The following is a 23,112-nucleotide window of genomic DNA, read 5'->3' as shown; positions in this document are numbered from 1 at the left end:
CCGTGTTTCACTGGCATCACACCAGAGCTGAGATTTGCTAACTGAAGGGAAAACTCAGTCCTGGACCCTGAGGCCACCACTGTTTTCATAAATGAAGTGACACGTTGGGGAGCTCATTTCCAAAGCTCACCAGGGTGGTCATATTTCTTTTGGAGGGCTGTGTGGGTCTCTGGATAAGAAAGGCAGTCAGCTCTAAGGCGGGCAACTATTTCGTGTATTCTCTGTATTGTCACTAATTTGGGAACACGTTCACGTGGTAATTATGTTCACAGCACCAGTAGATCGGCTCTGTGCTGGTGTTTAAAGCTCAGAAAATTGAATCACTGGGGCAAGTAGCTAACAATTATTACACCCTGTGGGGAGAGCAAAACCATTTTTTACCCAGCTGGAATTACTTCTTAGACATTTAGTGCATATCAGGTCCTGAATGGTGAGACCATATCCACGTTGGATTAAAGGACGAAAATTATGCATTGCTCATGTAATTCCAAGCAAGTGGCAGGTGATTTTTATACAGAAGTAAGTCAGTCACTGAGGGTGTAGTTGAAGTACTGGATCGAAAGCAGAAAATAAACTCAGAATAGAGAGTGCTTGGCAGGGCAGGATTCTTAGCACAGGTCTCTGTGAAGTCAGTCTTGCAAGAGGGAGAGACATGTCACCTTTTCCCAGGGGCAGGGGAACTTGGGGAGACACTGTGAGAGCTGGGAAGAAGTTGAGGGAGCTTGGGTTGATGGGTTTAGTTTTTTCTGTGAAGCACGAAGCCAGATCAGTCACTAAGAAGGTTGGCCGACAGCTGCCTTGTCTTCTGGCCTCTGGATTAAGAGTTCCCAACCTGACTGCACGTTAGAATCACCTAGGGAATTCTTTAAAACCCCAATGCCCCAGTTGTGCCCCGGACTAATTAAATCAGAGTCTTGGTGGGGGGTGGGACCCAGACATCAGTAGTTTTTAAAAGCTCCCAAGTGATTCTAATGTGCAGCTAAGTTTGAGAACCAGCGCTAAGCCAGAACTTGTCAGACTGTAACATGGTTGCCCTCAAACCTCCCGGGGGGAGTCTGTCAAGGTGCAGATTCTGATTCAGGAAGTCTGAGGTGGGGCCTAAGAGCCTGCATTTTTTAGCGAGCTCCCAGGAGATGCTGCTGCAGCTGCTTCAGGGACCCCACTTTGAGCAGCAAGGACATAGACGATCCAGGTTTAACCTGAAATAATTGATAGCTGCCTACAGGCTCCAGAAAAATCAAAGCTGTCAATATTTTACAGTTGGAAAACACATATCTTAAGAGAATTATCAAGATATATTTTTTAAATGAATGTTTTAGAGGAAGAAATTTGATAGAAAAATCTAGATGAGGCTAATTTCAATGGAAGAAGAGAGCAGGTCACATCTGCCTGCTGTTGGGGCTAAAGGGGGCATACTCAGGAGCAGGGCCAGGACCTGGGGGTGGAGTCTGCCCACCCAGCCCAGGGTCACTAAGATCACGTCCCCTGAGGCTGGGCTTGCCTTCCGGTGACCTCAGACAGTGGTCCCTGGCTTGAGTTGCTTTGTATGTTAAATAACCTCTGCTCCTCATACCCCATGCCCAGCTGTAAAGTGTTTGCTCAGGGGCACTGGGCTCTGCAGACCAGAGCCTTGTGATCATCTTGGTAGTTGTCTATGGTGAAAATATTCTAAATTCACAAAATAAAATTAAGTCCCTCCCTAGAAGATGATCTGGCCTCTGAGAGGGACTGCTGGCATGCTCCAGGGTCTTTTCCAAATTCCCTGCTCAGACCCCAGACTGTACCTGAACTGGTCTTGAGGACTCTGTCTTGGGTCAGTGTGGAGTTCTCAGCCACATTTTGGAGTTCCTTCAGTTTGCGTTGGTGCAGGCTCTTCAGGGGGCCCCACGGCATCATTTGGGGTGTGGCAGAGGGCACTAGGGCTGAGGGGATTGGGCTGTCTGGAAGTGTGAGAGTGTGTGTGTGTGTGTGTGTGAGAGAGAGAGAGAGAGAGAGATTGAGACTGAGTGATAATGCCCATAATGAGGAAATTAGATGGACTCTAGGACCTGGAGACTAGTCTAAATTATCTGAGTGTTCAAGTGTTTTTGCTTTTTAAATTAAGCCATAAACAAATCCTCATTATATAAATGTCAATCTGTAAGGAGGCCCGTAGGGTGACACAAGGGCAACAATCTGGAAGCAGGAGGCCTGAGAGGCAGGCATGGCTTGCAGCAGCACCTGGTGGGGTGCAGATGTGGGGCGGGTCCCTAACTGACTGCCCGGGAGTTAGACCTCGGGTCAGCTTCCTCCCGAATGTACCTCCTTAGAAGGAAAACAGCACACAGGCAGCTTCACTTCACTTTTCTTTTCCTGGGAGTGCCAGAGAGACACAGGAACCCAGGGGGGCTCACTGTCATGCCGCTGGCTGGCGAAGGTGGCTGGCTGTTGTGTTACCCTCCATGGTGCCGCTGGGGCCTGACCCTCTGCTTCTGTCACAGTGAGAGCATGGGGACTTTTGTAAAAACTGGTCTTGGGCAAGTTTTGGTCAGACTTTCTGGGTCGCAGTTTCCTCATCTGTAAAAAGAGTCAGGAAGAGGATGGAGATGTGAGCTTGAACATCCCTGCTAGCCTTGACGTGCCATGATTGTATACATGGGGAGCCTGCAACCAGAGGCTGGGCAGGAGAAACCAGACTCAGGAAGACCTAAATGCTCATTCATGCACCCCTTCACTCACAAAGCATTTCCTGAGCGCCTACTATTCACCAGATACAGAGAGAACAATGAGGCAGTCCTTCGCTCCTGAAGAAATGAGTGACGAGGCAGTCCAAGTATGAGGGGAGCTCAGGACCAGACAAGGGCAAGTTGGGGTCCTGTAGGACCTCAGTGAGGTGGGGGTGAGATCTCAGAGGATAAGACCCCAAGTGTGATGAATGAGCAGGAGTTGGCTGGGAAAGGGCAGAGGCTCAAGAGGGCTCCAGGCTGAGACACAGATCCTAGGGAGAACCTGCCTCTGGTACACTTAGATCTTGGTGATAGCTAGACGAGGGGTTCAGATAACCATTCTGTGACCCCACAGGTCTCTGAGCCTAACTACTGCCCCAGACAGCCTCTCCTCACCTCCTCATTAGCCCTGGGCCCTGAGACTTTTCCCCAGAGTTCCCATCTGGGGGGCACGTGGCCTGTACTGGGGTGGACCCCAACCCTCCAGCTCCAGCAGCTGGCCAAGGGCCAAGAGATTGAGAGTGACCCGCAGATCCAAACTGCCCACTTCCCATCTGGCCACACTGCATTTATGGACCCCCACCCCCCACCCCAACCCCGGTCATGATGGGCGTGGGCAAGACAGAGACCGATGGATGGCCTCATTTAAACCCATTTGCAAAAGATGTTTTGAAACACCTGAACAAAATGTTGCCTGTCATCTCTGAAGAACTCCTGCCCTTCCACTTGAGCATCAGTTGGTGGCTTCTGTGATTCCTCTTGCTTTGAAGAGGTCCCTAGTGCACCTGCCTCCCCCTCACTCATGCTGGGGCGGGGGGTAGAGACTTGCCCTTTGAACCCCCATCTCATGAGCTGGTTGGTCTTCACAGGGCATGGCTAGGGCCTCCCGCCCTGGCTCGGGCAGCAGCACCACCCTCCGTGCCCGCACTGTGGGTCCTCGGGGCTCCCAGCGGCTGACTCAGAGTTGGGGCACCCAGTGGCGTGATGAATGACAGGGGAGGGAGAGCAGAGAGAAAGAGAAGAACCTTCCTGGGAGGCAGGAGGGTACGTGATGAAGGCAGGGCTACCCGTTCCTTCGCCGGTGTAGCCAAATGCAAGCCTCATCTCAGCAGGCCAGTGGTGCTTGAGGGAAGGACTGGGGGTGCTCACGGGGCCTACTTTGGCTGCGTAGTCGGGGGAGGGGGTCCAAAGCTGTCATGTGGGAGGACATGGAAGTGAGATTGGGCTCGTGCCTCCTTTCCCCTTTGCCCCAGCCCTGCTCCCAGAGACCTGAGTCCGCAGCAGGAGATCTAAAGGCCTCCCTGTAAGTCATAGGTGCTGAGTTGCCCTCCCGCCCACAGGACATCTGTCTCAGGAAAGCCAGGGTGTAGAGGATGCCGACCTTCCTGCCCACCAGTAACAGGGCTCTGGGCTGTATTCCCCAAAGTCAGGAACTCTGGTGGCCCTTCAGCTACTTCCCTGGTGAGGGGGACAGAGGAGGGCCCTGGTGGACAAAAGAGAATAAGCAAATAGTTCAATGATTTTCTGGAAAGGACCTGGCCACCACCACTCTGAGGAAAGCTCATACTCAAGGGCTCTCTTTTACACAGCTCTGCGGACGCATGCGCTCGGTGTTGAAGGGAAGGCTGTAGAGGACTGCTCTTGCCAAGAAACCAAATGCATGAAGGAGGGTGGCCCTCACAGCTCCCACTGGGAGAAGAAGCCTGGGATTAACCCTGAACTCTAATCCCAGCCTCAGTGTCCCTTATCCTAGTCATCTAACATTCCTAGGGAATCGGTTTTCTCATCAGTAAAATGAGCATAATTATAGGACCCCTCTTATGGGGTTGTTCTGGGGATTGAGTGAAGTAATGCATGGAAAGTTCTCAGCATTCTTGGCAGAGGCCTGGCACACAGAAAATGCCCAGTGAGTTGTGGCTCTGGCCATCTGTGGAAGGAGCAGGGACCCTCTGTCCTGGCAAGGTGCCCTCCTCACGCTCTGAACAGGAAGGTTCTGGGCGAGTAGGAGGCCTAGAACCAGGACCAGGCAGGGAGAGGAGTGAGGTTTCACAGGAAGAGGTGAAAGCTGGCACCAGAGAGGAAGGTGTGTGCCAGGAGCAGGGGGAAGAAGCATTGAGAAGCCTGCCTTCTCTGTCTGAGAGGGGACAGGGGTGCGTGAAGGAGCAGAGATGGAGGGAGGCCATCTTGTCAGGAAGGGCAGATAGGTGCAGCCCGTTACAAGAAAGCGCCTTCCTGCTGGGTAATCCTAAACTCACAGGAAGCCCAAAGATGGCACAGAACATGTCTTGACCTCTCCTGGTGAGTTGCCTCAGAGGCCATCAGAAGGCACCTCAGATGGGTGGCCATGGGTATCTTCTCTTACTTGTTGCTGTCCTTGTCCTCACCAGTCCCACCCCAGCTTCCCTGTAGCCTTTTCTCACCCCTCCCTGGGAGTTTTGGTCTCTGTGAGGGACAGGGCAGACCCTTCTGGAGGAGACCTCAGGTTCTCGGGGCCTTTACAGGGCTGCGAGTGAGTGGCCAACAAAGCTTCATCCTGCTGATGTTGGTGCCCCTCCTCGCATAACTCTGATGCTTTCTCATGCTAGCAAATCTCTCCGTTCAAAGACACGTGCCCTGCTGGCCTCTAATCTCCGCTAAAGCAGGAACCTTGTCTGACTGGCTCATGACAGCATCTCTAGCCCCCCCAGTGAAGGGCCGGTGTGCAGTAGGCATTCAGCAGATCAATTAATTGAATGAGTGAATGCATGCATGCCTTCAGGAATGAGGGAACCAATGGTGTGTTGGAGGTATGATATTCTCTGGGCTGCATCAGGGGGCATTCCTCTCAGGAAAATCCAGGCCCTTGGGTTGGGGCAAGCCCTCTCAGCTTCCCTGGGGCGGGCTGCCTCCCTACTCCGCCCTAAAAGAATTATTGGCCAGCACGCTGGGTCACCTCCTGCTTTCCGGAGGACACCCTGGCTCTAGGGAGTCAGGCTCTGGAGCCCTCCCTCAGAGGCACCCAAGTGCCACCCTGCCGAGGGCATCACCCACAGAGTTGTTTACATAGCATCCTTCCGCTTGCCGTCCCCTCCTCCTGCTTCAGAGAAACTCCTTGTTCTATGCATTTGACACATTTTGATTATCTGGAAATATCACACCTTTGTTCATTTGTTAAAGCTGCCTTCCGGGAGTGAGGCCTCGTGTGTTCGTTTCCACTCCCATGGCCTGCTGGGCTGCCTCTTCTCCTTGTTGTGGCGGATGTGTTGGTAATTTAGGGGTGAGGAGAGGAGGACGTGAGGTGACCCTGGGGCTAAAGTCTAGACAGCTCCAACAGGTGAGGTCAAGAATCTGAGTTGCCCAACGCCTGCCTGGTGAGCCTGAGGATTATTGAATTATTATTGAGCCCAACCAGACTCCAGGGCTGCACAGATCTCTAGTTAGACATGGTGCCTGCCTTCTCCATGGCAACAAGGCTAAATATGGACGCGTTTCCATGGAGAGCCATCTTGCTGTGGCAGCCCTGCCTCCTCCAGGAAGCACCCGCCCTGGGTTCCTTCGGCCTCTTAGGAGGCGGCCAGAAGTGCCGAGGATGTCAGGAAAGAGTAGCTCACGTTTGAGGATGTTTGTTTCCAACAAATCTTCCATTTCCCCAGCCCTAGAATCAGCAACATCCCCTCTTGACAGCTAGAAGTTAGGAGAGGTCACGGGTCACACAGATGAGCTGATTAGGGGAAGCGACCCTGGGCCCGATGAGCGTTCATGCAATTATCCCATGTCCGCCCGGCTCCGCGGAGTGGATTTTCCTGTGATGGGGAGGAGGAGGGATGGCATTTGTCAGAGGGAGTCCACGAGACAACTGTGATGATGCTTGTGGAAATGCACTGCTGCTCTTTTCATCAAGCCAATCTGGGAAGAATTATTGCTATAAAGAGTTTTTAAAAGGCTTTCCATAATTGGGATGGTCCTCTTCCATTTTCCTAGAATGTTCTAATGATGGACATTAAGGAGGGCATGTGATATAAGGAGCACTGGGTATTATATAAGACTGATGAATCACTGACCTCTACCTCTGAAACCAGTAATACGTTATACATTAATTAAAAAAAAAAAATGTTCTAATGTGACAGGATTTTATTTTGTCCTCGAAGTAAAGTAAGTCTTTGCTGCCCATCTGAATTTGAACAAGTCAGATCTGCACACATGCTAACCGTCCAGTATGGCACCGTGGAATGGAACTTGTTCGGCGAAGGCTAAACATATAAGCTGAGTATTGGGCTTAAAAATACTCTGTTTAACCTCTCTTGGCTGTTTAGTCATTACATCATCTGTGTTTATAGCTTAATCGTCTGTTAAATTGGGCCTTTCGGTGCACAGCTGATCATTTGGGTGTGTTTGTATACATTAGGAAATATCTATAACATGTATGTGTACGTAGAGAGATGGGTGTGCTCCCTCGTGCACCGAGATATGGAAACTTTTAAAAGATGTGGAGGGAGCACTTAAGGCAAGTATAACTAGTCTCCGACGGAAGCTTCACATCGCGCGTTCTGTGTTGCAGGCCCAGTGACACCAGAGCCGAGTGATGGACGATCTGCGGTCCCAGAACCTCTCCATGGACATGGCCGACTCCTCTCCTGCCTTGGCCAATAACAGACTGGAGAATGGCATGGCCCAGCTCATCACCACCGAGGCCTGGAACATCAACTCCACTGACCTGGTAAAGAAGGCCCTGGTGACCGTGCCGGCCCCATCCATCCTGAACCCCCCGGCCGAGTCTCAGAGCGGCGTGGCTCTGAAGGTGGCGGCCACCGTGCTGCAGCCCCTGTGCCTCGGGGAGAGCCCGGTGGTGATGCCCATTCACATGCAGGTGGAGGGAAGCTCTGCGCCCGAGCTCAACCCTAATGGCAATGCCGCGTATGTCATGACCGCGCAGGGCCCTGTGCAGCTGCCCGTGGTGCTGGAACAGCACGTCTTCCAGCACCTCAACTCCCCTCTGGTCCTGCCGCAGGAGGCCCCGTGCTCCTCCAGTGCCATCCACAACAACCTGTTCCAGGCGGCCGAGGACCCTGAGGCCCAGCCCCAGCTCCTGGACCTGCGGATCCCCAGCCAGCCGCAGGAGCCCACGCTGCCGTTCGAAGCCGTGCTCCAGAACCTCTTCCCCTCACAGGGCGCTCTCGGCCCCCCACCCTGCCAGCCTCCTCCTGGATACGCCCCTGTGCCCCCCCAGCCCTTTAACTCCCCCCTGTCCCCCCTGGTCCCTCCGGCCACCCTCTTGGTGCCCTACCCCGTGATCGTCCCCTTGCCCGTGCCGGTCCCCATCCCCATCCCCATCCCGGTGCCTCAGAGTCCTGATTCCAAGCTCAGCTCCGCTTTCCCCAAACCGCCATCTTCCTTCGGCCTGCACCCCTTTAAAGGCCCCCAGCCCCCCCTGGAGAAGGAGGAACTGAAGCCCTTCGATATCCTGCAGCCGAGGGAATACTTCCAGCTTAGCCGCCACACGGTCATCAAGATGGGGAGTGAGAACGAGGCCCTGGATCTGTCCATGAAGTCGGTACCCTGGCTCAGTAAGGCTGGCGAAGTCAGTCCCCCCATCTGCCAGGAAGATGCGGCCCTGGACCTGTCGCTGGCAGCCCACCGAAAGTCTGAGCCTCCCGTTGAGACACTGTACGACAGCCGCGGGTCCATGGACAGCCCAGGTCACGCCGTGATTGAGAAACTTCCCAGTGGCATGGAAGTGCCCTTTGCCCCTGCCACGGCCCCCGGGGCCTTGGCTCTGATGGATAGCCACGTGGGCGGCAGCGACCCCCCTCAGCTGCCCAGCCAGCCCAACCAACCCGGCGGCGAGGTCAAGGCTGAAAACCACATTGAGACCGTGAGCGAGTCCCAGGCGGCCAAGGTCATTGTCTCGGTGGAAGACGCCGTGCCTGCCATCTTCTGCGGCAAGGTCAAAGGCCTCTCGGGCGTGTCCACCAAAAACTTCTCCTTCAAAAGAGAAGACTCCGTGCTTCAGGGCTATGACATCAACAGCCAAGGGGAAGAGCCCATGGGCAGCACGGAGCCCCTTCGGAAACCCATCAAAAACCGGAGCATAAAGTTAAAGAAAGTGAACTCCCAGGAAATACACATGCTCCCGATCAAAAAACAACGGCTGGCCACCTTTTTTCCAAGAAAGTAAATAATGGCTTTTTAAAATTTTTATGATTATAATATGGGGAAAGGTGCATTGGTTTTATAAAAAGGCATTTAAAACAAATTATCTTTGTTAATTATTTTGGGGAGTAGTTGGGAAGCGGGAAGGCAAATTGGCTCTAGAGGCCCTGTAAGCTAGTATCATTTTCTTTTTTAATTTTTGACTTTTCACAAATGAGTAAATAAGAGCAACCTATTTTTCAAGCAGATTGCACATTTTTTGCAGCTTTAATGGAATATTGGGTGAATCAGAGGGGTAAAAAAAGCTATTTTCATTGCCACAAAGTGCTTTGATGATGTAATACCTAATAAAGGGTAGGATGACTATTTCACAATAAATGTTTGTTTGCACTAATTGGTTGCAGCATTCTATCATTTTTTAAATTTGCATTCCTTAACTGGTGTGGTTTGGCCAAAACCATTGCTTATAAAGCACGACAAGTTCTCTGTGCTTTGGGACCTATAAGCTCTTCGGGCATACCGGGCAGAGAAGAATTGTATTGGCCTATGCCCCCATAAAAGGAAGCCTAGGAAATATGTATGACCTGGAGCAAGTCACATCCCCCTCGAAACCCTGGTTTCTTCATTTGTACAAATGTGGCACAGAGAAGGGGTAGGGAGGCGAGCTTCAAGTCCCTTCCAGTTCCCATTGACCCCAGGTGTGGAGAATTCTGTCTGAGCCTTCTATAGACTAAAACAGACAAATGTGTCTAAAAGGAAAATTTGCCTGCTTCCTCCCCACCCCCTCCCAGAATTTAGCTGCAAAGGACCTTCTTTTCAAAGGCAGTAAGAGCATTGTTCTGAATGACTGAAAGTCTTGCAAGTCAAAAGTATTACTGAAGACCACTCAGAACGAGAGGTAAGTCCTTTGCTGGTGGATCAGGAGATGGCTCAGACATGTTCCTGGCCTGGGGGTAGAGATACTCGGGAGTGGGGTCGGGAAGGAAAGAAAAAGTCGCCCCTCTTTAGTGTAGCCCAGTGGTTCTCAACTGGGGGTGATGGTGCCTCCCCCGGGGACATCTGGCAATGCCCGGAGACACTTCTGGTTGTCAGAGCCAGGATTGGTGGGGGTGGGGTGGGGTGGGGTGGGGTGGGGTGGGGTAGCGGGAGGGATGCTATCGGCATCTGGTGGGTAGAGACCTGGGACGTTGCTAAACATCCCACAGGCACGGAACACCCCCCCCCACCCCGCCACCACAGTGAGTGATCCGGCCCAAATGTCAGTGGTTGCCGAGGCTGAACACCCCTGGCTGAGCCATTTCTCGTTGGGTGGAAGCGAGGAGCCTGGAAGAAGGGAACAGTATGCTGCTCTTCCGTGACAGCACAGAACCCCCCCACTCAAATCAGGAACCGTGAGTGTACGTTGGAAAGAGACCTACTAGGTGGCACATCACACCTGAGTCTGAAGCTGTGCTGGCGAGAGACTGATTACGGCGTGCCTGCCTTTAAACTTAGAGCTCTTTCTTGCACGTCTTGCAGTTAGCATGCATCCAGCTGTTACTGAGAACATGAACAGGAGGAAAAGCAGTTGCGAGACTGTTCTTTTATTACCAGGCTCGCCGTGGATAGGGTTACCGTTTCAGCCGGTCCTGGATTCTACCCCCAGAATGGATTCTCTCTTTCCTACTTCACGGCACTGGTTACACCCCGGCCCTTTGGCCTCCGCACAGGGCACTCTTTTCTTCCACTTTTACTGCCGTGCTGGGTTGCTGGCCATGTTTCCTGAGCGTGGCATGTGTGTTCTGGTCTCGGAGACGACAACCCAAATGCGCCCGGGGACTTGCTGGTGTCTCTCCCCCCATGTTCGCGGTCGCTTGTGCTGCCCCCGTCTTCCCAGCGTACTTACTACCGCAGGAGCTGCTGCTTACCTGGCTTCAGGGGAACAGAATTCTCCATCTGGCCCATAGAAGAAGCAGGTGCTTAAAGCTCAGTGACATATAGGTGGTAAAGGAAGGCATTTGCGGCCTGTAATTACATTATAAACCTCAAGCCACAAATTTCTCTTCGATGTGTCTGGAAGTGCCCCGTTTCTCTTCAGCTGTTGGTGCTGGTTGGGTGAGAACTGTTGGCTCCACGGCCTACCGGGGTGGGGAGTCGGCATGGCCTAGCCCCTCACCCTGGGACAGATCCCTGGAACAGGCCTCCCCCCCCCTCCGCCCCTGCCGCGTCCAGCCCCAGGGCCTGCCAGTCGTGTGTGGCTGGGGGCCTCTGTGGCGCGGGGAGGTTTGCCCCCTGTGGTCCGTGAGGTCTCCCCAGAGCGTTGTCTAGCGACCAGGCTCAGGCTAGTGCTGTTGGGGCAGTGACACCTTCCCCTGCCTTTGATGGAAACTGGAATCCACTAGTGCTGTTGGGGCAGTGACACCTTCCCCTGCCTTTGATGGAAACTGGAATCCACTTGGCCGCCCACAGGCCAGGGAATGAGGAGAACAAAGGGCTTCTTGCTGTGGCCAGGGTGAGCCTAGGGTTCCATGGTGGTTTGGTTCCATGCTCCCTCCCCAGTCAGAGGTTTTCAGCCTTTCGCACAAACCTGATGTAAGAATTATCAGCCTGGAACCACGGCTCCTTGCATGAGACATGTGATCCCCACAAGGGTCACAGAGGGGGCCACGGGCAAAGTCAGGCCCCATCATTTTTTTTGCTTGATTCAAAGAGCTGTGCTCACTTATTCGCCCACCCCTCACAACTGCCTCCAGCTAACCTGCTTTCAGGTTTCGGCGGGATTTGTATCAGACTTTCTCGTGACTTAATTTCCCATTTCTTCTCAAAAAAAAAAAAAAAAAATGTTTGGGCCAACCAGCCGAAAGAATAGCTTTTCGGTCTTTTAGGAAATAGGATTAGTCCTCAGGAATGTTGATATTTGCTCAGACTTGTCAAGATGGCATCAGCTGGCCTCAGTTCAGAAATGATAAAAAATTGGAACAAGTCATAAAGATCCATATTTGGGGGTAGTTATCCTCCTGGCAAAATAAAAACTGATGGAAAATAGAGACTTAAAGACGATACAGTTACTATCCTGACCAAGGAAGTCCTTGACAGTGAGTAGAAAATTCTAAAGTGAGGTCAAAGATTTGTTTAGATTCAAATACAAAACTCTCATACTTTAAGCATGAACATGTTTGTCTGCAAGGGTGAAAACTCCAAACAAAAGGAGGGAGGGAGGGATAGATGGAAGGAAGGGAAGGAGGGAAAGAAGGAATGGAGGGAGGGAGGAAGGGAGGGAAAGGTAGCCAATTACTGAGAGAGTATGTCAATACCGTGATTATCTCCATAAATACCATAATTAATAGAGCAGGAAAGGATTTAGATTCCATTTTACAAGTGAGGAAATTGAGGCTCGGAAGAGTTTTCTGCTTTCAGTTTTTAAGTATCAACAACTTAAAAATATGTACTTTGCAATGATTCTTAAATATTGGGTTTGAAGCCCAATGAACCCACAGGAATTTGGATCCTTTGGGGGCAAAAACCAGCATGAATTAGCGAAGAGTCTGAATTACAGATTTTTTTTCAATTATTTTCGAAACCATTCCAATTAACTGGAATGCCCAGAGCACTTGGTACAATTGTAAAGGGGAGATTTCAAGCTGAAGGGTGGCGATGCCAAGCCTCTAAAACCCACACTCAAAAGCCGCTAAGCTGAAAACTTGTAACAGCAGGGAAAAAAGCGTTAGAGGTCATTCTGGCCGACTTTACTCCTCATTAAATAAAAAAGGCAATTTTCCAGAACAGCTCACTACCACCAGGTCAAATAACTGACCTCCCACATCAGCAAAACAAAATAGGGTGTATTTGAGGTCCTTAGGGTGCCCTTTTAATAAATTGGTATTTATTTTAATTAACATATCGGTTGATTTTATAGTAAGTAGCATATATGAGTGCTGGAAAGAACTAGTTCCAAAATGTTGCAAATAATCCATCTGCAACTGTTGTTAGACCAGGGGATTTCTAAGCAAAGTGAGACCGTAGCTATGCCCTGCCGAAATTACGAACGAGTTCAAGTTAAAGGAGATGAACTCTTGAGGTTTACTATATTAACCCAACTTATAGGTTATCTTCCGTCCAGCTATGTTCTAGATACATACTCAAAAGTGTAGGCTCACTCTGCTGATAAAGATGGCAAGTCACCTGCAAACTGTCCTCCCTCTGCTTTAAATAATTTTTTTAAGTCTAAGGTTTGATAACCCAGTCAATTAGTAAGAATGTAACGAACCCCTTTACATCGATAGGCCCATGCTCTCAGTCCCGAATGGTACTGGGAATTCAGTTTTATTTATAATCGCTTCAAATAAGGAACTTGGAGAGTTTTTCCCAACGTAGAAATTTTCACTAGGTCATATTTCAAGCCATATTAAGAAATACCACAATGAACAGACTAAATTCTTTGAAAGTGGGGACTGAATCCTATTTCTTTTTTTTTTTTTTTTAAGATTTTGTTTATTTATTTGAGAGAGAGAGAATGCGAGAGAGAGAGGATGAGAGGGGGGAGGGTCAGAGGACGAAGCAGACTCCCTGCCGAGCAGGGAGCCTGATGTGGGACTCGATCCCGGGACTCCAGGATCATGACCTGAGCCGAAGGCAGTCGCTTAACCGACTGAGCCACCCAGGCGCCCTGAATCCTATTTCTTTACCTCAAGGTTTCTCCACTTTGGCACTGTTAACATTTCGGACTGGATGATTCTCTGTTGTAGGGCACTGTCCTGGGCACTGTAGGATGTTTAGCAGTATCTCTGGTCTCTCCCCTGAGATGCCAGTAACACCCCTCCCACCTGTCCCCCATCGCCCCAGTTGGGACAACAAAAATGTCTGCGGGCATTGCCAAGAGTCCCCTGGGGAGCAAAGTCACCCCTGGTTGAGAACCACTGCTTTAGTCCCAGGGTTTGTCTTACTTATACCTGGTCCCCAGCAGGAGCTCAAAAACTCTCTGAAGAATGAATTCAATCAAGAGACAGGAAGAGAGATCTGAAGCTGTGGTCTCTGTACCCCACTCATACTTTCTGGCTTATCACCACGTGCCTGATCTGACCAGGAAGCCATCCTTTGGAAGCCCCATTCATCCATCCAAAGGGCCATCACTCATCCAGCATCTAACAGGGCCCTCTGGAAACTTCTCTCTAGAAAACAGAGTTCAGCGAACCTACTCCACCTCACAGAAAGGGCAGGCACTCAGCCAGTTCTGAAGGGAAGCCTCACATTTTACCAACACCATGAAGCTGGAAGGACCCGTTGCTCAAACCCCCTGCCGTGATGGCGTTCATCAGTCTTATTTGCAAGGGCAGCATAACCCAGGAGTTTATGAACATTGCCAGGAAGTTGGGTGGGGATTTTCTTCCTGGGTTTCACCTCAGTCCTTCTTGATGCGCTTGAGCCCAGTTTTTTGCTTGTCGTTAATGGAAACAAAGGCCAAACCTCCTCCTCCTAGCAGTTCCCTATTTAAACACCAGATCTTTCCACAGCCTCCTTCCCTTGGACTCAAGAGTCCCTTCTCCTCTCGCACTCTCTGAGCTCCTACTTTGTAGTCCTTTTGTCATCTTGGTTGGTTTTCTCCCAGTTTCTCCATCTACTTTGTAGAATCAAGAACTCCAGGTAGGTGATGGAAATGTTTTCAAATCGACTGTGGTGATGCTTGTCCAACCCTGTGACTATATTAAAAAAAAAAAAAAATTGAATTATATACTTTAAATGGGTGAATTGTACCGTATATGAATTATATCTCATTTATTGAGCTTTATGCTGTTATCTTTTTTAAAAATAATAAAGGAACCCCAGATAGAAATTGGGAACCAACTGTGGGTTCCAGCAAAGCCTCCTAGAACTCAATGGTTCCTTCCCATCTTCGGTCAGTTAGATAACTCTGGTAACATATCTCCACTTCCCACTGGGCCCTGACATCTTTGATTCATTATTTCCTGTTCATACATCCTCACTTCCCTTTGGACCCAACCTGTCTGACTCTCCCAGGTTTCTCTTTACTGTCAGAACTTTCCTCGGAGCCTCATCAACCCATGTCTCATTTCTTCGAATCTGGGATCCCTTCTTCCGAGTGGTTTGCCCTGAATAGGCCTGATGAGGGGCTCCACCAGTGCGGAAGCTTCTCCACCCGGACTCTGAATGACAGGGCAGCGTGCCTTCTACTATCTCATTTTACATTTTCTCCGTGAGTAGAGGGGACATTCAGGGCGCATGTGGCCCAATGACCTGTGAGCTCAGAATTAGGAGACCAGGTTCCTGACTATGGTTCTCTCCTCCAGGAGCGGGGCTGGGTACCAATGCCAGAGAAACAGTCAAGGACCCCAGCACTGTCCCCACAAAGCAAACACTCATCCCCTGATTACAGGCCACCAGGAATTCAGTCTTCCTTGAGGCAGGGCCAGCATACGGCATGAAAAGTTTGTTGTTAACAAGTGATGTTTTCTTGAATGCGGCTTTATGATTTCAAGTACCAGACTAATGGGAACCAGCTAACAAGGTCTTATCTGGCAGAAGTCCTTGGGGGAATCTTGTTTATACAGGGATAACATTATTGGTAAAGAGCTTATCAACTATTTGTAAGTGAATGGGTGCTCCTGAGGTCCTTGAGGGTGGATGAGAACAGTGTGTTTTCTTTGTGTGGCTGGGGAATGAGACTAGGCAGGCAGTGGGAGAGCAACTGAAATGGAGGGCTCATTCTTTAAGCTCTGAGACCTTTTTACTGCCACTGTTTTCAATGGGGATCTTTTCAAAATGCATCAAGCACCTGGCAGGGGAAACCCCTCTCTGACTCTGTCATTGTTCCGGCCATTGGTGACTGGCCTGAGCTGGAATGACATGATGCTTTGCAGGGTGTCCTGGATCGAGGGCTGGCATTGGCTCTCCCACTGCAGGGGAGTGAGTCTCTAGGGCAGGCCTCTCCCTCCCATCCGAATGAGCGCGCGAGGTTCTGGCCCTTAGGCTGGAGGCTCCCTGAGACAGACCCACGTTGTAGAAGGGACTGCTCGGTCTGTGGCCCACAGTGCAGGGCAGCTGGGAGAGCTTCAACAGTTGCTTACTGAAGTGAAACACAGAGTGCCTTCTTTACTTTCTTATTTATCACCTCTTGGCTATACTGGACCCTGCCGTGGACTCGGCCACTGTCAGGCCCTTCTGCTTTGGACCTGTTCTGGATCCCGGGCACGAGTGATCTGTGCAAGCACCAGATGAACAGGACACAGTCTTGTAGACAATTCACTTGGGGCCTGCGTGTCCTATTTATTTACCCTTCAGACCCCTTGTTGCCACCATGAAGGTTAAAATCCAGCAGAATCCATTTGAGCCATTAAACATTTCCAAATTAATGAAATTTTTTTTAAAGATTTTATTTATTTAACAGAGAGAGACACAGCAAGAGGGAACAGAAGCAGGGGGAGTGGGAGAGGGAGAAACGGGTTTCCCGCTGAGCAGGGAGCCCGTCCGACTCAGGGCTCGATCCCAGGACCCTGGGATCATGACCTGAGCCGAAGGCAGACGCTTAACGACTGAGCCACCTGGGCGCCCCAAATTAATGAAATTTTAATCAGTGTTTTACTGAAGCCCCTTCCTTCTTTCCTTCCTTCCTTCCTTCCTTCCTCTTTCCCTCCCTCTGTCTTTTTTCTTTTTTGTAACATCTGGAAGTGCTGCTTCTGTTTCACATTACAAGAGACCGTAATTACCTAGGGAGTCATGGCACCTCTCAAGCCCTGTGTTGCTGACCTCTTGGGGTGCTTTTACCCCTCTCCCTTCTTAGCTTTCCTGACACGCCTCTCATCCATGTTCTTCCTTCTCCTGACTGTGTCATCCTTTGCCCTCCCTGGACAGAGAGCTGATGTTCCATTGCTTTCTCTTTCTCTCCGCCGCAGACTGCCCATGTCCATGGTTCTCACCCACGTGCCCTCGCGCGGTGACCTCATCCACTCTCCTCACTGTTGCCAACATCTTCATTGTGTTGATTCATCTCAGTGTCCAGCCCTTCAGACTCAAACACCCAAGATCCTCCCTGCCATCCTTAAGGCAGGGAGGTCCTATAGGTGGTCCTATAGGTACTTCAGACTCATCATCCCTAAAACTTGTTGCAGCGTCTCTCTTCCTCACCCCTGCCCCAGCTCCAACTGTGTTGCCCACTTTCTACCGCTGCCCTCTTCCCCATTGCCCAAGCAAGAAATGTGAGGCCGTTCTCCATGACTCTGCCCTCTCCTTTACCTCCCACATCCCTTCTTGCTCACTTTGCTTCCTTGATATTCCCCCAATCCGCCATTCCTTTCCTCCACACTTACTGTTCTTGACCCAGCCCACATCATCCTTTGCCCAGACGTTTCAAATGGGCTCAGAACTGGGTGGGGACCATGCCTCCATTTGCAGCCACGCCCTCCAATCTCTTTCCTATTCTTCCACCAGAATAGTTTCCGTAAAAGTCAAGTCTTACCATGTTCTTCTGCTGCACAAAAGCTCCTGGTGTTGGATACATCCTTACACCCTGAAGAGGCATCCCGTCTCTGGCCTCTGAGATCAGATTCTGGACCACCTCCTGGAACACAGAAGGTTAACAGTTCCCAGCATAAGCTTCTGTGGGTCCACCCTTCAGTGCCCTGACACCCCCTGCCCCTTACTTACTCTGGCTAATGCTTCAAGATTTAGCTCCAAATAACATCGCCTCCAGAGAGGTTTCTGTGACGACTCCAGCATAAGCTGAGAGCTGCCTCCGGCCCTCCCATGGCAATGTGCACACCTGTATCATTCTGTCCACCTCATTCATCTGAAAGGATGTCTCTGTCCATCCCACTATACCATAAATTGCTCTAGGGCCAAGGTCGAGGTCATTGTATCTGTCACACCTAGCACATTGCATGGGGCATTTAGGGAGCCCTCAATTCCATTTAAGCCAGGGGGTGGCTAGGGACTCTGGGTAGAAGGTAGGAGTGCCGACTTTAGAGCTACAGAGTCTGGATTCAGTTGCCACTTCTCCTTTCTAGCTGTGTGACTTCAGGCAAGGCACTTCATCTCTCTGCCCCCATTCTTCATCTGTAAGATGGGAGTAATAAAGTGTCCACGAGCACATGAGGTAACGCGTTTGAGGCACCAAGGACAGAGTGCTCCATACATCAGTTTGTATTATACTTTCTTAATGGCTAGTGATAGAGACCACGGCCAACAAAAGTCACGGAAGTTCCTGATTTTATTAAGCTTTTCGTGGTAGCTGGCATATTTTGGGGTTCCACTTTGTTCTACAGAGGTAGCTTTCTAGCCAAGCACTGTCATGCCCTCCTCCAGACTACTGACTAAGAGTTGAAACAACTTACGTGTCATCTCATTTTCTGTCCTGGCCTGAGAGAGGGTCGATCTCTTGGCCCTGAACAGGAAAAGGGACTAGTTAGAAAAGGACATAAAGAGACCTGGGTGGGAAGGAAAAACCTCAAAGGCAAGATTGGCCATGGAATCAGAGTGGTGCATGTTCTTAAACTTCACTCTCCTTTGGTTTCCTCCTCTGTGGAACCATGACTCAGCTGCCTTGTCGTGGGGATCGATGACATAAGGCATATGCCCAGGGCCTGCTGGTACGAGGCATGCACAGGCCACCATTCCCTCCTTCTCCTGCGGCAGATAGCCCCCCCTGTCCAGAGGCCACCGCTCAGCCCCCCAGCCCATAGAAGGCCATGCCCCAGAGGCAGCTCTGTAGTGGCCCTGGGGGGCTGTGCAGCCCCAGAAGCCTGCAGTCTGGTGGGCAGGGCCATGGGGCCTTCCTCTGAGATAAACATATAGAGCTGTTCTCCTGTTTATCAAACCCTTCTTATAAATATCTCATGTCTTGGAGCAGATAAACTTTTGTTTGAATTAGAAATATAAATTCGCAGGGCGCCTGGATGGTTCAGTCAGTGAAGCGTCTGCCTTCGGCTCAGGTCATGATCTCAGGGTCCTGGGATCGAGCCCCACATCGGGCTCCCTGCTCGGCAAGGAGTCTGCTTCTCCCTCTGCCTGCCGCTCCCCCTGCTCCTGCTCTCTCTCTCTGCCAAATAAATAAATAAAATCTTTAAAAAAAGAGATATAAATTCACTTTACAAGAGGTAACAGCAGTTTCTTTTTTTTAGTGAGAGAGCTTCCTCGGGTGCCCTTTAAACAAGATCTAGCGTGTGGGCAGCCTCTCAGGAACACAGCTACTAGACAAATTGAGGGCAATTGTATTTGAAATAACTACAGAAAAGAGTTTGTGAGGTTCGTGCAGAAAAGGAATCCCTTGCTCATCCTGTGTAAGAGCTGCTGACCTCTCCGCCACAGAAATAGGAGCCTTTGCAGTTAACGGATTTTCACAAGAAGTCCGAACAGCCACTGCTTCCCCCCCTCCACCGCCTGCTGGGGAGAAAGCACCACAAACCGGCTCCGGCTGCGCTGGGAGGACAGCACCTCCTGCTGGCAGCCTCCGCAACAACCACACGGCGCTCGCACGCGCGGTCGTCCTGACACCTGCACCTTGCTAATGACGTTGGTCCTCTGGAAGCAGCTAGTCCGTGAGCATCTTAGGACACCCGGGGGAAGGATCCAGATCGAAAGTCCCCAGGACCCCAAGTTTTCAGGAAGGCACCTCCTCACCCTTTAGGAATGGATGGAAAACCTTGTTTCGGCAAAGCCAGGGAGAGAGGCTGAACTACGAGCTGGAGGACGGATGGATGGCACAGACTCAGAACGCATGGAGCCCAAGCGACAACCGCCCCAACCGTGGTGGGGAGGAGAGAAATCCAGCAGGTGCAGGGCGGTGGGGCTCTTGGAAGGCAAAAGGGAAGGATGGAAGGTGAGGTCTCAGAGAGCACGGGCCCCAGACTCGAGCCACTGCGCTCGAGGGGGGGTGGGCAAGCAACCCCCCACGTTACAGCTGCCACGGGTCGCTCTTCTAAATGCCCGTTCTTCGCCCTGGCCACACGTGGATCCACCAGGGGAGCTGCAAACACTGCTGGGGCCCAGGCCTGGGCCCCAGACGGTCCCACGGCCCTGGTCAGGGGAGGCAGGGTGCTGAGCTTGACGGCGTCCAGGGGATTCCCATGGGCACCAGGCTGAGGGGCACTGCTCTGTACGCTTCGTGGGCCCGGTCCCAGGACCATTGCACTGAATTCTTGCATCACCCGGGCAGGTTCACGTTACCAGTCTGGTTTATGGGCAGCAGGAGAGGGCAGGCCATGGCCACGGCGCAGCAAGAAGAGGGTGTGAAGTGACCGTAAATGCGACCGACGGGACCATGACCCACTCTGCCCACGAGACAGAAGGGCTGCGACACTCACAGAGCAGCACTGAGCTGTGTGGTGCGCAGAACACTCTACCGCTTTTATTCAGCTCTGTTAAAAAGGGGGGATGGATGGGCACCTGGGTGGCTCAGTCGTTGAGCGTCTGCCTTCGGCTCAGGTCATGATCCCAGGGTCCTGGGATCGAGCCCCGCATTGGGCTCCCGGCTCAGCGGGGAGCCTGCTTCTCCCTCTCCCACTCCCCCTGCTTGTGTTCCTGCTCTCGCTGTCTCTCCCTGTGTCAAATAAATAAATAAAATCTTTAAAAAAAAAAGGGGGGGGATGGATCACAAAGCACGACTGATGACTGGATGCCACTTCAAGATGGGGGCACACGGATGTGTCTGTGTGTGTGAGAGATGGAGTGTGTGCGTGTGTGCGCACGTGTGTGTGTGTGTGTGTGTGTGTGTGAGGGGGACAGAGGACGGTAAAGAAAGTGTGAGAGAGAGAGATGGAGGAGACACAGAGCTGGAGGGGGAGGTGGGGCTTCGGTGGGGGCAGAGAATAGGAAAGAGACTCGCAAGGAGTCCGTACATAGAAGCGGACACCTCCCCTTTGCTGTGTGAGTCTGACCACAGCCAGTCTGCCTTCCAGGCTGTCTGGGCCTCAGACCCCTGGGAGGCTCCTACCAGGGAGCCGTGGGAACAGCAGGGTGGCCCAGCTCAGGGGAGCAACGTGGCCACAAGCCCCCCTCCGCTCCAGGCTGACACCCTGTCCTGCCCATAGGCCACACGCTGGCCACCAGCTTCTCAGGTCAGAAGCTCTCCTCCCTTGCCTTTTTTCTGGTGGTGACGCCAGTCCCATGTTGTTTCCTGGCTGTGGTCCCAGAGTTCGGGCAACCTTGAACGTGATTCCTTCTCGCATTTTAAAGACAAAGGTGGTTGCGCTTGACTGTTTGCGGGCTATCATGAACCCAACAACTCGGGCCATCCTCAGAGGGACACCTCCTCTGACAACAGCCCAGAAAAAGGTAAAATGAAATTGCCGGAGTCGCCTCCCAAAAGAATACCTGAATGGGATTCTATCAAGGGCACTGTGCATACTGAATGATGGATTCTGTTCACTGAGAGCTCGCCCCCTACCCCCAGTAGCTGCCAGAATGATCTGTCCAGGATGCTGGTCTGGCTGTGTGACGCCCACCCCCATTTATAATTCCTTAATTGCTTCCCACGGGCCTTAAGATACCATCCGTAGGTGACCCAAGGGCCTTCCTGTTCCAGGCCTTGTTCAGCTCCCCAAGTTCATAACGACTCCCCAGTATCCAGCCCGTGTTTCAGTCTCTCTCAACACTTTGTGGTTTACCAGATGCCTCAAGATTACACAGCCTGGCAATGACCTGGATGGAATGAGGGAATCTGTCCCCCTTTAAGTGGGGCCCCAAGTGCTCCCGTGGTCGGCTGAGCAGGGGTTCTTGTGAAGATGGAGGATTTGAACGAGAACCAAGGTGGACGGAGGGAATGAACGCTCACAGGCAGAGCCGAGATTCTTCCTTAAAACGTGGGGTTAGCTTTACCTCACGGATAAATAAAAGGCCGGCCGCTCAAGAGCCCATGTCCCGCGGCCAGAGGGCTAAAGCCTTACGCCGATAACACGGAGGTCACATGAGGCCTGCGTGCACTTTTTGCTTGGCCTGGGCTTTCATATACTTATGCCTACGTCTTACAGTTGGGAGACTTCACATGAAAATCTGCATTTCTACTTGCTTTGGAAAAGCGGGAAGATCTGTAGCATAAGACTCAAAACTTGGCATGTCCCCCACTGCAAGGACCACTACTCTCCTTGGGGGCAACAGGCAGGCTCCAACCGGACACGGCCGCCTCCGGTCGCCTGTGAACACGTAGGCACTGCACCCAGCCAGCTTCTCGGTGAGGCCGCCAACCTGGCCCAGCCCCAAAGCCTGTCTGCCATCACTTTAGCCTGAAAAACAAGGTGCACAGCCTCGTGGTAGAAACGAGGCTACGTGTTGCCCGAGTCTTCCGTTTTCCTCTTCTTGGGAAAACCACCGTACCCAGCTCTCTCACCTACGGATGGTATCTTAAGGCCCGTGGGAAATGGAAAGGCCATCTCCATCTTCCAGGAGTGAGATCGCGCCAACATCAAATGGGGTGATACTGGTGCTGAGTATGTTGTGGAGTCCACTGGGGTCTTCACCACCATGGAGAAGGCTGGGGCTCACTTGAAGGGCAGGGCCAAGAGGGTCATCATCTCTGCTACTTCTGCCGATGCCCCCATGTTTGTGATGGGTGTGAACCATGAGAAGTATGACAACTCCCTCAAGACTGTGAGCAATGCCTCCTGCACCACCACCTGCTTGGCTCCTCTGGCCAAGGTCATCCATGACAACTTCGGCATCATGGAGGGACTCCTGACCACCGTCCATGCCATCACTGCCACCCAGAAGACCGTGGATGGCCCCACTGGGAAGCTGTGGCGCAACGGCTGAGGGGCCGCCCAGAACATCATCCCTGCTTCCACTGGCGCTGCCAAGGCTGTGGGAAAGGTCATCCCTGAGCTGAACGGGAAGCTCACTGGCATGGCCTTCCATGTCCGCACCCCCAGTGTGTCCGTTGTGGATCTGACCAGCCACCTGGAGAAAGCTGCCAAATACGACGACATCAAGAAGGTGGTGAAGCAGGCATCAGAGGGCCCCCTCAAGGGCATCCTGAGGTACACTGAGGACCAGGTTGTCTCCTGCGACTTTAACAGTGACACCCACTCCTCCACCTTCGATGCCGGGGCTGGCATTGCTCTCAATGACCACTTTGTCACGCTCATTTCCTGGTATGACAATGAATTTGGCTACAGCAACTGGGTGGTCGACCTTATGGTCCACATGGCCTCCAAGGAGTAAGAGCCCCCTGGACCACCAGCCCCGGCAAGAGCAAGAGGAAGAGAGGCCCTCAGCTGCTGGGGAATCCCTGCCCCAACTTATCCCCCCAAACACTGAGAATCTCACGACCTCCATTGTTTCCATCCCCGACCCCCTG

At 51.8% G+C, this 23,112-nt stretch overlaps 1 protein-coding gene and 1 pseudogene across 3 annotated transcripts in view; both read left to right on the top strand.

Moving 5' to 3' along the window:
• The window catches only part of RAI2 (retinoic acid induced 2), a 60,727-nt gene extending 51,499 nt beyond the window's left edge, over positions 1-9,228 (top strand). For 2 of the 3 annotated variants that reach the window (XM_035000260.1, XM_035000269.1), the window contains one exon: positions 7,243-9,228. In XM_035000260.1, coding sequence (XP_034856151.1) covers positions 7,267-8,859 — 1,593 coding nt within the window. In that variant the 5' untranslated portion in view covers positions 7,243-7,266 and the 3' untranslated portion in view covers positions 8,860-9,228. The remainder of the gene's footprint in view (positions 1-7,242) is intronic. The other variant, XM_035000276.1, reaches the window with a different exon arrangement.
• A 10,854-nt stretch (positions 9,229-20,082) lies between these two features.
• On the top strand, positions 20,083-23,067 carry LOC118002696 (annotated as a pseudogene).
• Positions 23,068-23,112: the final 45 nt, after the last annotated feature.

Source organism: Mirounga leonina, unplaced genomic scaffold (assembly GCF_011800145.1).
Source record: "Mirounga leonina isolate KUSES-001 unplaced genomic scaffold, KU_Mleo_1.0 Mir_101595, whole genome shotgun sequence".
Classification (NCBI taxonomy): domain Eukaryota; kingdom Metazoa; phylum Chordata; class Mammalia; order Carnivora; family Phocidae; genus Mirounga; species Mirounga leonina.
This window is presented reverse-complemented; position numbering and strand designations above follow the sequence as displayed.